The sequence below is a fragment of the Monodelphis domestica genome, chromosome 1 (genome assembly GCF_027887165.1).
Source record: "Monodelphis domestica isolate mMonDom1 chromosome 1, mMonDom1.pri, whole genome shotgun sequence".
Taxonomy (NCBI): Eukaryota; Metazoa; Chordata; class Mammalia; order Didelphimorphia; family Didelphidae; genus Monodelphis; species Monodelphis domestica.
In genome coordinates this window covers 441908125-441926099 of record NC_077227.1, presented here as the reverse complement: position 1 = coordinate 441926099, position 17975 = coordinate 441908125, and the positions used below count along the sequence as shown (strand labels likewise).

General features: G+C 33.5%; 1 protein-coding gene across 1 annotated transcript in view; it reads left to right on the top strand.

Moving 5' to 3' along the window:
- The window catches only part of VPS35 (VPS35 retromer complex component), a 35450-nt gene that overhangs the window by 1119 nt on the left and 16356 nt on the right, over window positions 1–17975 (top strand). The window contains exons 2-10 of the mRNA XM_007474816.3: window positions 4180–4278; window positions 9673–9769; window positions 10398–10521; window positions 12475–12657; window positions 13624–13837; window positions 14264–14347; window positions 15235–15344; window positions 16189–16285; window positions 16382–16530. Of these exons, the coding sequence (XP_007474878.1) occupies window positions 4180–4278; window positions 9673–9769; window positions 10398–10521; window positions 12475–12657; window positions 13624–13837; window positions 14264–14347; window positions 15235–15344; window positions 16189–16285; window positions 16382–16530 (1157 nt within the window). The remainder of the gene's footprint in view (window positions 1–4179; window positions 4279–9672; window positions 9770–10397; window positions 10522–12474; window positions 12658–13623; window positions 13838–14263; window positions 14348–15234; window positions 15345–16188; window positions 16286–16381; window positions 16531–17975) is intronic.

Below are 17975 nucleotides of genomic sequence, written 5' to 3'. Positions count from 1 at the left end.
TGTTTGTCATGTCCGGAATGCCATCAGTCTCTTTTCCTTTTGAATTTTACCTATCCTTTACAGTGGAACTTAGATATCACCTTCTTCAAGAGGCTTCATGGCACTGTTTTGAAATTATTTGACATGTGCTTATGTTTTAATGTCTTTAACTTTTTTTTAAGACCACAGTCTCTATGAACAGGATGGGACTTTGCACCTTTCCAATACCTAGCACAGTGCTTATGCACATAAGTTTTGTTATTGCTTATGATCTCTCTAAGACCAAGTTTTTCACTATACAAACTTATTTACAGTATAAATCATGGTGTAAATAGTGATGAATAAATTTTTAACTAAAAAAAGCCATCTTTATTTTGATTATTATAAATCACTTCCCTGTCTTCTTGGAATTTGATGTACCTTTTGATTACATTCTATGAAAAAATACCTTCTAATGTTTGTGTCATTCAAAATGACCCACTTATCTACTTTAGATGGATTCAGTATATCTGAAAACTGTGCTTTCCTCTAAATATTAACTTCACAAAACATTTCATCTCAACATAGAATTAAATTTGACATGCTATCATTCATATAATGGAGTTGTAATGTACATTAATTTTGACTAAATGGATTAAAACATTGATGTTTCTTAATTGCTAATACCTACTCTGAAGAGATTAGCTTCCATTTACTCTCTTTTCCTCTTCCCTTCTTCTCTCCTTCCTCTCTTACCTTCTATCTTAGTAATATCAATTCTAAGACAGAAAAGCAGCAAGGGTTAAGTGACTTGCCCAGAGTAACACAGCTAGGAAGTACCTGAGCTCAAATTTGAACCCAGGTCCTGCTGTATCTACTCTGTATGCCCTTTATGCTCATAATTGTTTGCATGTTGTATCTCCCTTTAGTATGTGTACTTTTTAGGGAAGAGACCTTTCCCACCCGCATTGTAGTCTTAGGGCTGGCACAAAGTTAGTTCTTAAGTGCTTGTTGATTGACTGATTTGAGACTTAAGAACATTGAAAAAAGTGTTTAAAAGGTTTTGGTTTGGGAAAAAGGTATAAGGCTTATCTTTGTGAATATGACCTATGTAAGTTTCCTTTGATTCTCATTTTTGCTGTTTTCCTGAGAAGTATTATTTGTTGTATATCCTGGGTGTATATTTGACAACAAAAGAGATATTTTTAAAAGCCTTAAAAAAGATGACATGATCTTACTGGAACAGAATTTCAGCTATAATAAAACTTTACATTATAACAATTTCTGTTTAATAAGTTATAGTCTGTATTCTGTGCTACTTCAATTATAATAGATTTAAGTGATGTAGAGAGAAAAAAAATCCCACTGTTGATTCTTTTTTAATGCAGTTAACTTGTACAGTAGATCAAAAGACATCTTTAGGGGGCAGCTAGGTAGCTCAGTGGATTGAGAGCCAGGCCTAGAGACGGGAGGTTCTAAGTTCAAATCTGACCTCAGACACTTCCCAGTTGTGTGACCCTGGGCAAGTCACTTGACCCCCATTGCCTAGCCCTTACCACTCTTCTGCCTTGGAGCCAATACACAGTATTGACTCCAAGACAGAAGGTAAGGTTTAAAAAAAAAAAGACATCTTTAAAGGGTATTCAGCAAGTTCTCAGCAATGTATACATTAAAAATTAAACAAAACCCCCTGACATGTATATGACCACAGCTCCACTGAGGATAAAAGACACAAAATAGGGAGATATGCTAGCTAAAGGTTTTTTTTTTTTTTTAATAGGGTAGTAGAAGGTGTTCTGCCTCACCTCCAATGGAATTGGGATTTCTATAGATGATTAAAGTCAGATGCTTTTGCCATGAATGGCATTGTGCTTATTATATTGAACCCTACTATACTTCCTTGGTGAAGTCCAGAGGTATCAAAGAAATTGACCTAGTAATCTATCCATCCAGTAAAAGTCAAGCAAGTTAAAAATAGAATGTCACTAAAATGAAATGTAGTAATATGCTTACAGATCCATTACTTTGCCATTATCTCAGTTATCTGCAGGTAAGGTAATTGCTTATAGGGTGATATATAAAGACACTGCTATTATCCTTTTCTTTTAAAGCTATTTTTATATAGTATTAGGACTAGCATTATGGCCTCTTAAATTAAGTGTAAAGAAATTTTACTTTAATTGATTTTGGGTGTATAAGTATCTTAGAGTAACAAAAAAGCTATTTATTAGGAATCGTCTGAAAATAAGATGGAGGTAGATTTCTAATCCTTCTTAGCCATTTTTCTGCTTTATTCTTTCTGTTCTTCCTTCTAAATTAGTGTGGGAGAAATTTTCTTCCTTTAGTGGATCTGAGTTGGAAGGAATCTCCCAAGTAGTCTGGTTTGTCTAGTCCACATAGTTTGTGTTTGATTTGGGAGATGCAACCCACTTTCTCCTGAGGCAGTTCATTCTACTTTGAATTGCCGTAATTTTTTGGAAACTTTACTATTCTTTTGTTTAAAAATCACAACTGAGAACAACTTTCAGACTCAAAGAACAAATTTTTGAATTGGCAAATTAACTTGCTAATTTTTTTTCCTTAAGGAAAAACTATGAACTGGCATAAGACCTAGTAAAAATCATTTGGAAAAAAACTCTTAAAATGATAGTGGTATTTTATTGCCCATAGGTATTCTTTAAGACACTTTGATAAACATGACATTCTTGAGGAAACCAGAATTCAATGATGAATTGGATTTTAGATTACTTATTTCCTTCAATGTGACCTCAGAATTGATTGATGTGGTAATCCAAACTAATGTACTTTTTGTTCATTCATGAGCTCTTGTTCTTTTAAATATATGTAAAAGGTACTGGTGTTTTATTCCACTTGAAAATTATTTTTAAAAATGTGTTTAAAATAATTTAAAAATCATTTGAATTTTTTAAAATTATGCATTTTAAACCACTTGCAGACATAGGCTGCATACATAACACTGTATTTTTTTACTGTAAAGACTGTCATGAATAAGGATTAATATTAGTATATCTCATTGGTGAAAGTAAGAATAGCATCAAAGGATGAAAAGTTTAGTTAGAAGAGACCTTATTTTAGTCTAATCTCTTAATTTTGTGGATAAAGTAGCTGAGGCTGGGAATGAAGACTTGTCAAGGGCAATCTAGGGAAGTAGTACCACTGAGATTGTTTTAAAAAAGACCCTAACTCCAAATCTAGGGTCCTTTATACTATATCATGTTACTGAATAAACAACATATGTGCCTCATAGTTAATATTTCAGTATTTATAGTTCTCTATCATACAGTTTTATGTGCTGTAGAAAATGGAGTATTTTGATTTCTATAGCACCTTTATGCTTACTAAGTGATTTGCTCATATCATTTCTGGTAATAAGTAGTATGAAAGCTATTTTCATCTGTTTTACTGATGCAGAAATTGAACATCAGAGAGTTGACTTGCTAGTAGTAACACAGCTTTTAAGTGGTAGAGTCAGACTTGAACCAAATTCCAATGTCCTTTTCACTCTAGTTATATTTCTGTTTAATTGAAATGGTGTGGAGAACACTTCCAGCGTTAGTAATTAAAAGTAATTATAGCTTTAAAATTCTCAATATCTATTTAATATTATAGGGAACAATTAAACCATATCATATAGTATTTTGAAATCTTGTTTCCCTAATGTTTTTCTTCCCTTTTTATATATTACGTAATAAAAGAGATAGTGATAGTACTTTCACAATTTAGTTATTGAAACCATATTTCCTCAGGACAGAGTAAAAGATGAAAATAAGACCCTGGGTTAAGGAAGAAGTGATGCTGTTTGTAATTTATCCTTGACAGTGCCTAAGGAAGGAATTGTATTGTTAGAGTGGATGTGCCCATAGTGATTCATAATATGTTGGCAGAATTCAAACATTCTGAAATCAGCAGCACATGTTTTTTTGAGAGCAGTCTGTTGCAGGGATTTGGAGTCAGCTTTGGAAACAGAAGCATTTATTGTAATGTGACTTCTCTCCCTTAGCAGCCTTAAGTCATTAACGTAATACTGGGATATGGACATAGCTTTCTGTTCAGGGATTATTAAGCTAAAAAGCAGAAGTGATTGGTTCTGGGAGATGGGCTTAAAGGAATCTAGGTAAGGTGCTGTGGTTAAAACTGTATTGATACATATTTGGCAAGGAAAGAGTGGTGGTAAAATTTTCAACTGTTTTCCTTTTTCAGCCTACAACACAGCAGTCACCACAGGATGAGCAGGAAAAGCTCCTAGATGAAGCAATTCAGGCTGTGAAGGTTCAGTCATTTCAGATGAAACGATGCCTGGTAAGAATGATGACCCTTGTGACTCAGTTGTGTTAGGTGTAATGCCCTTCATGTTATTGTTTCAGGAGGATCTATCTTTGTCATTAAAAATCAATTTCTTAAGTGAAAATTTTGTTATGAAATTAATTATTAATAAACATTTTAATATATAATAACAATGATTGTATTTTAATCCACAGTCTTACAGTTTTTGTAAGTGTATACGCACAACATTGCCTTGTGTTTGTGTCTTAAGTTTGCTTCTGTGTTTTCAAGATATTTTGATAGTCTTTTATTTCTTTTGCACTTCTGTTCACCAAATCATCCCTTTTCTCTCCATGTAATTAATAAGAATAATTAAGAAAAGCAAATTCAGCAATTGGCTACATCTGGGAGGGGGATCTTTTGCATTTCACACCTCTAATCCATCACCTCTCTGTCAAAAGGCAGGAGGCAAGAGAAAGTTTGTGTTTTAAATACTCACTTTCAAAATTCTGTGCAGAACAATTTAAATAGGCATTGCCAGTGTCCTCTAGAAGCTTACAACTTGAAACAGTCATTAGTGATACTGGCAAATGGATACAGGGTAGAGTAGGCAAATAGGTATAGAGAAAGGGTTATGACATGTACATAACATCTTTTAGGAGAGTATGATTCTTCACATTGTATTGGTTTTTGAAAAAGAAAATGCAGTCTATTTTAAACTTTGAGTACTAATCTCTCTTTCCTAGTACTAAGTATTCTGGCTGTTTATGAATTGTATAGTGTGATTTTTGTTGTCATTGAATACATTTAAAGAACATTTTTATTCTTCCCTCAGTTATATTTAGGCAACTTTATTGTAGAAATTTTCTTGGGAAAGGGTCATAGATTTAGAGCAAGAAGAGACCTTAGGTAATCTAGTCCTCATTTTATAGATAAAACCATATTTTATAGATTGGGAAAGTGAAGCCCAGGAAATTTACCTGATTTGTCCAGTCATGTAGGGTAGTAAGTTGCATGTTTAAATCAACATTTTTTTATTTTCATAGCTAAAGAATTGACTAGAAAAGATAATTAATGTAGAAGCTATAGAGTGATTTGATTTCAAGTTCTTAATGACTCTGAAAATTAGACATTTACTATTTTTATTAGCATTCTCTACCCTCTGTGCCCCCCCAAGTAGAGTTAATTTATTTTTCTTGCTTCTTGGTGTTAAAATAGTTAAATAAAAGAATTGGTGTAATAGAATAGTTACTGTGAAATCATGGGTTCACATTCTACCTTTAATTAGTAATTGCCTCTGTGACCTTGGACAAGTTACTTATCCTTTCTGGGCTTTCTTTCTTCATCTGTAAAATGAAAAGATTAGAAAGGCTTTTTGAGGTCCCTTCCAGCTCTTATGTCTGTGATCCTAAGTGACATAAAGGAGATTATACGAGAGATATATGATCAGAAAAGGAGAGCAAGTCATATACCCAGAATGAGAGACAACAGATGGATTGCCCAAGTTTAGGCTACTCCCAAAGAAATATAAGGTGACTAATAGAAAGGCTTTCAGCATTTTGGGTAGAACTTTTCTGCAGCATCTGTGGGAGAATATAGACAAGAATCATATAGAATAAGAAAGGATGAATGGATTGTGATTTGTGCAATAGCAGGAGTGTCCCCAGTACAGTATGATGGATCCTTGACACTTTCCCTTCTCATTTGTTTCAGCAGAAAAATCTTGCTACTTATGTATCTTCCTTTGCTTCTTACTTTCTCATTCTCCATTCTCAATCCATTTCCAAGTCTGTCTGTGTCTCTCTTTTTAAAACCTTTACCTTCTGTCTCAGAATCAGCACTGTGTATTGGTTCCTAAGTAGAAGAGGGATAAGAACTAGGCAATGGAGGTTAAGTGACTTGCCCCACAGTCACACAGCTAGTAAGTGTCTGAAGCCAGATTTGCATGCAGGATCTCTCATCTCTAGGCCTACCTCTCAATATGTTGGGCCACCTAGCTGCCCTCTCAAGATTCTTTTTCTTTCATTCAAACTAATCTTATATAAGCTTCTCTCCTCTGGCACTGCTCTTGTGCAGGCCCTTATCATCTCACCCCTGGACTATAACAATAACTTCCTCATTGGCTTCTCTTATTCAAATCTCCTTCACTTACTGGCTGTCAGATTGATCTTCTGAAAGCACAGGTCTAACCAGTGTCACCACGCTTTACCCCTAATACACTCTAGTAGTTTCTTGTTACCTCTAGGATAAAATATAAATCATCTTGCTTCTAAAGGCCTTCACCTGGCCCCTTCCTACTTTCCATTCTTATTATATCTTGTCCCCATGCATTCCATGATACTCTGATTATGGCCTCCTTGCTGTTCCTTCTTCCTCTCCCAACTCTGCAGTTTCACTTGCTCTCTGGCATGCTTGGAATTATCTCCCTCCTCATCTTTACTTCCTTGATTCCTTTAAATCTCAGGTAAAATCCCACCTTATATTAGAAACCAGTCTTGATAACCATAATGCAAATATCTTTCCTCTATTAATTATCTCCAATTTATTCTAAATATATCTTTTTTTGTACATAGTTGTTTATGTGTCATCACTCCCATTATACTGTGAAAGCCTTGAGAAAAGAAACTTTTTTTCCTTTGGAGTGGAGGAGGGGTGAGTTAGGGCAGTAATGAATGGATGGTTAACATAGAGATAAGCCTAAGGCAGAAAGAGCAGCTTGGAGGCTAGTTTAATTGGTCTGAACAATAGGGAGGGTAGTTGTAGAGGGAGTGGAGAGGAGGAGCTACTTATAAGAAATATTGTAGAATTAGAAACAATAGGACTTGACATCAGATGAAATCATTGATGAGTGAGAGAAAGTGGAAAAATCAAAGATGACTTAGGTTGTGAGCCTGAGTAAATGTAGAATGATGGCTTCATCAAAAGAAGTAGCAGGGGACAGCTGGGTGGTTCAGTGGATTGAGAGCCAGAAGGTCCTAGTTTCAAATCTGGCCTCAGACACTTCCTAGCTGTGTGACCCTGGGCAAATCACCCCCCCCCTCCCCCCCCCCCCACCTCCCCCCCCCCCCCCCCCAGCTCTTCTGCCTTGGAACCAATATACAATGTTGATTCCGACACAGAAGGTAAGGGTAAAAAAGAGAGAGGCAAGTAGTAAAAGTAAAAGGTGAAAGGAAGTATAGGATTTTTTGTTTTGCTTTTTTGAGGGAAAAATGAATTCAGTTTTAGACATGGTGAGTCTAAGATACTAGTAGAACATCTAGGCAGAGATACTCATTAATCAGGCAATTGGAAACATGGAAACATGAAAATATATTGGGGATGGAAATAAAGACTTAGATAATTGAAGATATGGGAATGAAGAGAAAGGGTATAGATGGCACAGTGAGTAAGAATACTGGACTTAGACTCAAGAAGACTTGAGTTCACATTCTGCCTCATTTTATTAGCACTAACTGAGCAGTTTCATGGTATTCCCCACCTGTAAACTGGGAGTAATAGCTTACTTCTCAGTGGTGGTGTAAAGATTAAATGATATAATAGGTAGCATGCTTTACAAGCCTTAAAAAAGTATTATATAGATGCTTGCTACTATGAATGAATTAATTTAGGCCTTGGAAAGAAGGAAGACAGGACAAGAATTCAACATTGGGAGACACCCTTTTTTTAAAAGGTGTAAAGGTCTGGGGGAAGATGAACCAGCAGAGGTGGAAAAATATGTAATTGGAGAAAAGAAAAGAATCATGAGAGTATACTAGATACCAGGAGAGGAAAGAACAGAAAGATGTATGATTATTGGTAACAAATGTTCCCTAGAGATCAGGAAGAACGAAGGAGATCATTTAACTTAATGATGGGGAGTCATAAGTGACCTTGGAAAAAAGCTGTTTTCATTTGAATTGTGGGACTGAAGCGAAATTGCAAGAAATTGGAGAATAGATACTGAGGAAACAGAGGCAATAGGTAGCGTTAAATATAATTGAAAAACATAATGATACAATTTTTAAAACTAAATTCTTATTTTTTATTTTAAAGTTTTATTTTTGAATAAAGAAAAATAGTGACATCAAACCAAACAATACTGTGGCCACATTTGTCCATATATACCATATTTAATCTTAATATATTCTGAATCTTTCCCCTTCTTTTTCCCTTTTCTTCAGAGGAGAGGTAATGTTTCTCATTATTTGTTCTGGAATTATTTTTAGTCTATGTAAAATTTGAGTTGAGTTGTCTTTTTGTGTTATCTTTATGGACATTATTGAAGTAATTTAAAATCGACTTTATCTTCTCTGCATTAGTTCACACAAGTTACTCTGTTTCTTTGAATTCCTCATTTATTGTTTCTTAAAACATAATATTTCAGCTTGTGGTGGGGAAGAGGGAAGGGAGATAACATGAATCATGTAACTTTGGAAAACTTCCGCATAAATTTGTTATTGGAATAAAATAAAGATAAAAGTTTTAGAAAAAAATAATATTTTTATTTACATTTATGTATCATAGTTTGTTCAGCTGTTCATTAAATACTCAACTTGTTTCCAACTTTTCATACATGTCAAAATATGTAGTTCAGACAGTTTTGAAGGAAACTTTCTTACCCTTCAGAAAGAGGAAATAATATACTTTGCCCATGGTAGTTGTGCAATCAATGCCTGATTGAAATTTCTTTTACTTAATTTATGACAGGATTATTCTCATGTATTTTATTCAAAAGAATTTATTTGCCAGCTCTTAGAGAAAAAATATGAATTGATTGGTATTTTCCTGACCCAGAGACACCAAAGCTTCATTAATTCATATTTACCTTTATATCTGTTTACTTCATATATGTGTGCACAGAGGACCATTTTCTTCATATGTAGATATATTTATATACACATAGATACATGTGTATACAGATGTGTGCTTTACATAGATATGTAAATGTGTGTGCACACACATATAAAAAATGGTAACGCCAATTTACATTTGTTTTAATAAAATTGTGAAGAAGCGATGTTAGATTGCTCCTATCATTTCAACCTCTTAGTTTTTCTGGTTTCTTTCATTCTCATCTCAGATCTTATGTTCTTCAGGAGTCCTTTCCAGCCACTCCTGCCTTCTGCCCCTTCTCCTATTGTAGTCTTTCCCCTCTTGAAATCACTGACTTATCTTATCTCCTGCTTATATCAAGTTAATGCCAAGTCGTTTCTTCCACTAGAATGTGTTTCTTGAGGATAGAGACTGTTTTTACCTTTCTTTGAATTTCAAGGGCTTAGCACATAGTAAACACTTAAATTTAAGTTTTCTGAGTGATGATTTTCAAGTCATATTTACTTTTAAAATAATAATGCTTAAAAACTTGATTTTAAATCTTTGTATGAAATCACATCCATTAAAAGATTAAACATTCTCATTGGCTTTTTTTCTTGATGTTTCTCTTTTATTCAGGACAAAAACAAGCTTATGGATGCTCTGAAACATGCTTCTAACATGCTTGGTGAACTTCGAACATCTATGTTGTCACCAAAGAGCTACTATGAACTTTGTATCTTTTGAAACCTTGTTGGATAAATATTTAAGACTATATAATTCCTTTATAAAAGACCACTTTTTATTAACTGTTACATTTCAGCTACATTTCTAGTGTCTTTATCCATGAAGATATGCTTAATGGAAAACAGAAAAATTTGGTCTTATGGTAACTTTTTATTCTTATAATCCTCTTGAGAGTAGGTTAATACTACATCTCAAATATTTTAGGCTTGTTATAAAGGGGACTGAGGAATGTTAAAAACTGTTGGGTAACAATCCAACAAGGTTGTTTCCCATCTCTCTTCCCTCTTACTTTTAAACTCTGAAATTTTGATCTGTGTTTAATTGAGACTTAATTTTTTTTCAACTTGCCTGATTATTTCTGTCAGTAATATTTTATATCTACCTGTTATTTTTTTACTTTTTGCTTCATTTTAGCTGGTAGGCCAAAAAGCTAGCTTGCTTTTAAGGAAGATCTAATAAAATTAAAAGTATCTTGATTTTGCTATGTTCTTTAGTTACTAATATGGAACATTATACTGAAAACTTCATTCTTCAAAGTTGAATGATAACAAAATTACTACAAATTAGTGCGTAGAATTGGACTAACTTCTTTGTAGTCCTTAATTACAAGTTGAAAGATATGGCTATTTCTGATGAACTACACTACTTGGAGGTCTACTTGACAGATGAATTTGCCAAAGGAAGGAAAGTAGCAGATCTCTATGAACTTGTACAGTATGCTGGAAATATTATCCCAAGACTGTAAGTAAAAAGAAACCAAAGAAGTTTAAATGTTATAAATGACATCATCCCTGTCTCTCTCCTCATTCCCCTCCCCCCCCCAACATTCTTTTTACCACAAGGCCAGTCTTAAAATTATTTCTTTCTTTCTTATTTTTTCCAGTACCTAAATGGCATCATTGACCATATTTATTACAACCCTAAGTTCAAAATGTTTTAAAAGTTTTCACAGCCATTAAACTTGTATTTCATTTTATCTGAAGATTGTAAGTAATTTAAACAGTAATGCCTATTAAGAGGTTAACATCAAAGATTTTGCTTGTTCCTTTGATTAAAAACACAACTTATATTTTCTTCATTTATCATTTTCTGAAAGTGAATATTTCCCATCCTGACTAGATATTCTCTCTGTTTAAGGTTTATAATTTTTTTACAGAGTTGCTTTTTAGGTCATTTAGATCTGGCCCTTTTAAGCTAGGATATTTCTACAGTTTAAGGGCTTAAAAAAAATCTCCACTATCAAATGACACATTAAGTATACTTCATTTTCATGTTATTTCAGGACAGTTAGAAAAATTTTTTAATGATAATCTATTTGTTCAAAAAATTGTTTGGTTGGTGCATTATACTTTTGTTGGTATAGCTTAGTATTAGTTTCCTCATTATAGTGCAGTATGTTGGATTTTGAGTCACCAATGTGATCCTGAGCAAATCATCTTTCTAGATCAGTTTTCTCATCTGTAAAGTGAGAAAGTTGCATTAGCTGGCCTCTCAGGTCTCAGCCTTAAGTCTATGATCCTGTGACTCCCCAAATGCACCCCAGTTCTGGACTTGACTCTTTCTGTTGTATGTACCATTATACTTACAGTCACTCATGTTAAAAACTTCAGTCTTCCTTGACACCTCTCTTCATCAATTTCCCCCTAATCTTGTTGATTCTACATTCACATCTCTTACATTTTTCTCCTCCTCTCCATATTGCTACTTTTCTAATGCATGCCTTGATCACCTGTTACTTTGGCTATTTCAGTAGGCTCTTAATTGGGTTTTCTGTTCTCATTCTACATTTCACCCCCAATAATTCATTCTCTATGTAGTTGCTAAATTCACATTTACTATACTGTTCTGACCATGCCATTCCTCTGCTCAAGAATCTTTAGTAACTCTTGTTTTTAGGGTGAAGTACCAAACTAGCCTAGCATTCCTTTATGGACTTATTTCATAATGTTCCCTTGTGTACCTTTTGTTCAACTAAACTAACCTACTAGATATACTCCATTTTCTCTTCATGTTTTTTTCATTGGCTGTCTCTCACTTCTGGAATATACCCGTTATATTATACATATCTATCTGTCTGTCTATCTATCTATCTATCTATCTATCTATCTATCTATCTATCTATCTATCTATCTATCTATCTATCTATCTGTATATAATATACCTAAGAAAGGAAAGAACCTTTCTTAATCCTCTGAGTAGTTAGTTCTCTCGTCCCACCTAAAGCAGCTTATATTTATCTATCTTTGTGCATGTGGTGTCTTCCCAGTAGATTGTAAATACATTGAAAGCAAGGACTGTGATCTTTGGATCACCAATGCCTTAGGCCTAGTAGTTGGCACTTTATTAAGTTTATTAATGTTTATTTAAAAAATTTTGAATTTAAAATTGAAAAAATATGAAGAAATCATTTGGATCATTGTGGCTTTGGCTTGCTGGTTTATTTTTTCCTGCATAAAATCATTACAGATTGTGTTTTCTTTTAAGTCAGGCAGTACATTGTAGTAAAAAATATGTAGCTCCTATAAGTTAAAATTTTTGAGATTTGAGGCTTTATTAAATGATTTAATTGCATTTCTTCTTTCTAGACCTGCCTATTAGATTTTTTTTTCTGGTTGATACATTCAGTTATTTCAGTGGAAAGATTTATATTTCAGTATTTTCATTTTTAATCAAATTTATTCTCATTTCTTCTAGCTATTTACTTATTACAGTGGGAGTTGTTTATGTCAAGTCATTTCCTCAGTCCAGAAAAGACATTTTAAAAGATTTGGTAGAGATGTGCCGTGGTGTACAGCATCCCTTAAGAGGTTTATTTCTTCGAAATTACCTTCTTCAGTGTACCAGAAACATTTTGCCAGATGAAGGAGAGCCAACAGAGTAAGAAGAGATCTGTTTGAATCATGTGCATAGTTATTTTAATATTTACTTTCTTGTTTTCAAGTAGGTATTTGGTAAAACTCTATTCTCTGTTATTTTGTATGATTGTTAAACAAATGGCACGATTACTTCAGAAAGAAAATAGCTTTAATCATCAGCATCATCATACATAGATAAGAGCCACAATTATCAGAAGGTGCTTATATTTTAGGGTAGAATTTCTTTCTAATCAGTTGGATTTGGGCACCTTGAAAGCATTGCCAATTTCTCTACTTAGAGAATTCCAACGGAGATAGTTGAATTGTACAGAATTTACATTATGGCTCTCACATGATAAGTGTTTAAGAATAGACTACATCAGTGAAAGAGTTTTCTCACTCCCACCCATTCCAGATAGATTCTGTCCAAGAGCCAAAGCTATGAAACTTAGGTTAACTACTTTTTTTGTGAATATAAGTTGATTAATTTTGGAGTAAAAAATAAGAGTTGGGCAATAGGTCCTATATTTTACATTTAGTTCTGTAATATTTAACCATTTTGTCAGCAAGTGAAGCTATACTATGGACTGATACTTAATATGTACAAACACTGTAATACGAAATATTTCAAAGTATAGGAAGTTGTCCTATTTTCAAAGATCTTAAAGCCTAACTGGGAAAACAAAACATATTTGCATAAAATTGAACCTGGTATGTGATGGGCATTAATTTTCTTAAGGTTTGCCACCGTAAAGCAGTATCTATCAGCATGAACCACTTTGGAGAAGGGGAAGTGAAGGGGACATAGAAATAAATCACCTTTTGAATTCCTGCACTACTAGTATATTACCTTCTCTTCTTCATCCCCTTGAAATGCAACAGAGGCAAATTGGAACCAGTTTTTATAATTACTGGCCAGAGTTTGCATATAAACTCATTTTTAGACACCAATCAAAAGCAAACACTCAAAATGTTGGTTTTATTTCAGTGAAGAAACAACTGGAGACATCAGTGACTCTATGGATTTTGTACTTCTAAACTTTGCGGAAATGAACAAGCTCTGGGTGCGAATGCAACATCAAGGACACAGCCGGGATAGAGAGAAACGAGAACGGGAAAGACAGGAACTTAGAATTCTAGTGGGAACAAATTTGGTCCGCCTCAGTCAGTTGGAAGGTGTAAATGTGGAACGATATAAACAGGTTATTTGTTTTTGTTGCTTACTAACTTTCTAGTTATTTTCATATGAAATGTGTAAAATTTCATTTTTTTCATAGAAGTATTTATATTTTAATATCATAAAATTGATTTTTAAATGATTTAGGAATATTAGAAACAGCATCTTCTTACCAATTCCAAATGGTTTTAGATTGCATTAATAATAACTACTCACATTTATTTAGTATTTTTGTAGAGTACTTTCACAACAATTCTGTGGGTAGCTGTGTAAGTTTTACATAATTTTATATGTCTTTAAAAACTTAATCTAGATATGAAGTATTTGGTAAAATAATTTTTTTTTTGTGTAGCCAGTTCTTTTATGTAATATTTGGGGGATGAGTTGGGACTTCAAAGTTCTAAAGACATTTTAAAAATAAGTAGTCTATTTCCCTTATTTTGTATATTAGATTGTTTTGACTGGTATCTTGGAACAAGTTGTGAATTGCAGGGATGCACTGGCTCAAGAATATCTCATGGAGTGTATCATTCAGGTAATGTTAATCTTCTATCTTGTTTTCTTAACTAAAATTTAAAATTAAAAATTCCATTTTAGAAAGGTTCCATTTTATCTTCTTTCATTTTCAATGGTATTATAGGAGTCTTGGCAAAATTCGAAATATGTTTTCTTCCATAAGAAGTTTCTCTTCCTCCCTAAAACTCAGAATTTGAATTAATATTGTACTTTTTTAGTAGCAGGTATAGTGGGAATTAATGATTAACATGCATCTCTGTACATTTTATTAGTTTCTTATTTAAATGTTTAAAAAGTGATTTTTGATTAGTGCAAATCATAGATTTAGAGCTAGAAAGAGATCTTATAGATCATCTAGTCCAATATAGATGAGGGAACTGAAATCTAGGGATATTAATAGGCTTGGCCAAGGTAGTAAGTAGTAGAATAGAGATTTTAATCTAAGTCTTATGATTCCAAATCTCTGTTATACTGTTTCTGTGATTATGTTTAATGGATATTCAAAAATACTTTTATTAATAATTCTTACCTTCCATCTTAGAATCAATACTGTTACTGGTTCTAAAGCAGAAGAGTGGTTAAGGCTAGGCAATGGGGGTTAAGTGACTTGCTTAGGGTCACATAGCTGGGAAGTGTTGGAGGCCAAATTTGAACCTAGGACCTGCCATTTCTAGGCCTGGCTATCAATCCACTGAGCCACCTAGCTGCCCCTCCCCCCCAATGCTTTTAAATATGAATCTCTTAGGTAGATTATTAGGATCTAGTTGTGTAAGATATAAATTGTGTATTTGTAAGGTAAATTGCTGCTTTTGAATTACATAGATAGGTAAAGTAAAAGGATTCTACAAAATTATATTAAAAATCCATTATAATTTATGGCACTTAATAATTGCTGCTACTTTTTAGGTCTTTCCTGATGAATTTCATCTACAGACTCTGAACCCTTTTCTTCGAGCTTGTGCTGAATTACACCAAAATGTAAATGTGAAAAACATAATCATTGCTTTAATTGATAGGTGAGTAGGACAAAGATTTGGCTACATATTTGCTAAATTTTGGGATAAGGACGTTTGGAATAAAGAATTGATAAACTTCTAAACCTGATTTATTTATTCATGGTTTTTTTCCCTTTATTATACAGATTATTCCCTTTTTTCTTTAGTTAGGCAACAAATAATTTATTAAGTATTTGAGTGACTGCCATGTGCTTAATTTAGTCATGAACAAATTGTATGTAGCTCCTCATTACAGGAAATGAAGAACATGTCATAGTGAATAGTGTATTAGCCTTGGAGTCAGGAAGATCCAGTTTCAAATCTCACTCTCTATTACTTTACTTAGAACTTTGGATACTAGTCAAATCATTTAACCTCAGGAAACTGCCCAGGACTTACTAAATCCCCGTTAGTGAAAAGATTCTCACACTTGGAGTTCTTCCATAGTAATGGAATCATAGATCCTACAACTATGTGTATATGTTTACATTTTAATTTTTTTATTAAATTTCTAAAAATTGTAATAAATAACACAAGAGATTTTGAGGCTTTGTTTAGACTCTTTTTACTTAGTATGGTAAGAGGGCCCTGTTAAAGAATAGGGTGACTAAATGAAATGTATCAGGAAGCTGTTCAACCTATAAATATAAGTGATGAATCTTCATAAATGTTAGACTAAGCTGCAGTAACCTACTAGGAAAAAAAAACGGTTGGTAGGTGAAAGATATTAGTGCTTTGAAAATTGCAAAAAAAAATCATCAGACATATTAGAAAATTTATGTAGTACATAGTGTATTTCCTTTAAACTTTTAAATGAGTGCTATGAATCCATAAGGATTACTAAAGATTCCTTTCCCCCCCATAGATTAGCCTTATTTGCTCACCGTGAAGATGGACCTGGAATCCCAGCAGATATTAAACTTTTTGACATATTTTCACAGCAAGTAGCTACTGTAATACAGGTATATGAAACATTTCCTCTTATGTTTTCAAAACTTCTGCTGCAGTTTTTTTTTTAATAAAAACTACATCAAGTTATATTTTTCTAAAATTTACAGTCCAGGCAAGACATGCCTTCAGAAGATGTGGTGTCTTTACAAGTGTCTCTCATTAACCTTGCCATGAAGTGCTATCCAGATCGTGTGGATTATGTTGATAAAGTGTTAGAAACAACGGTGGAAATATTTAATAAGCTAAATCTAGAACAGTAAGTAGAAATTTTCACTAGGGATTTTACAAAAGTCTGCCTTTTCCTAGTATAGCTTCCTCTATTCCAGTGCTTTTAGAAGATGTGAGTTTTGCTCTAAACATTTCTGAAACTGACAGACTTGGTGATTGGAAAAAGGGAACAAAAGCTGACAGTATAAATCATCAAACTGAATTCTTATTTATATTTATATATTATGTTGTATTTTTCACGTATTAGTCATTATCTTTCTTGTTAATTTTTTTCTCGCTTGTGCTTTAGATTGAAAAATTCTATATCATATATGTAATTCTCTTGTGAATGCCCAATATATATGATTGACTGATTGCCACCAAGCTATCCTAGATTAATGTCAATATCTTGCGGTGGATTATCTGACCCAGTGGATTCTTTTCCTCTTGCCCTCTTCTCTCCTGTTGTATATAGGCTACATTTCTTTCTTTACTCTCTTTAGTTTACCAATAAGAGTTTAGTTAATTTTATGTGAAGTAGTCTTTTGCAAATATTTATGCCAGCACATAATAACTCTGCTAAACTTCAATTAAAGGACATGGACATGGATTACAAAGAATAAGGAGTGGGTGGATTGCAATCTGTCTATTTAAAGAACTTCCCACAGTCATGAGATCTTTTGAAGTGATGAAGTAGCTAAACAGAAAATAGCAAAAAATGCTGAAGAGACATTATAGCATAATGTGTTGGAGGGCATCTTATAGCTCTTTCACATTCTGTAGCTCTCAGTTCAACATTTGAGCCCTTCATTTGTCATATTCATTCTTCTTCTATGTTGTGCCCAATGCTCCTAACTATATATTTCCCTGATATCTTTCACCCTATTTCTATGCACATTCTTGTTGGCCATATGCTGCACAATCTTTGTACTGATAATCTCTTCCCTCACACATCTCTCCATTGTCACAGAAGATTGGGCTGTTCAGTGATGTGTAATTAGATTGCATTAATCAGGGTTAAAAAGTTGAACTTTTGTGTCAGTGTTCACTTTGGGACTACTCAAAGTACCTGCCATTTCCCAGTGAAATTCAGCTTGTTTTCTCCTTCCAATTTAATTCCAGGTACAAGTCCTTGTCTACCTGATGTGTTAATTCAGTGGATTATTAATCCAGCTACATGTAACTGGACTTCAGACAATTTTTATCCATTTTTTTTCCTGTATAGATGGTTAGGTTAATCTCTTTGGAGTAATCACAGATATTGTTGAGGAGGTCTTGGAGTATTCTGGAACTTGATACAATCAACAGTATAATCTGCAAGTTGGAGTATATTGAGGACCTCATCATCTATAGGGAATCCATCATTTTTCATTTGGGACTCTGTATTAAGACATCTTCCACGAGAACATGTCCTCCTGTCCCCCCTCCCCCTCTACCTTTTTTGTCTCAAATGATACGATAAGAGAATTTTTGAAATAGTTATTTTTTTATTTG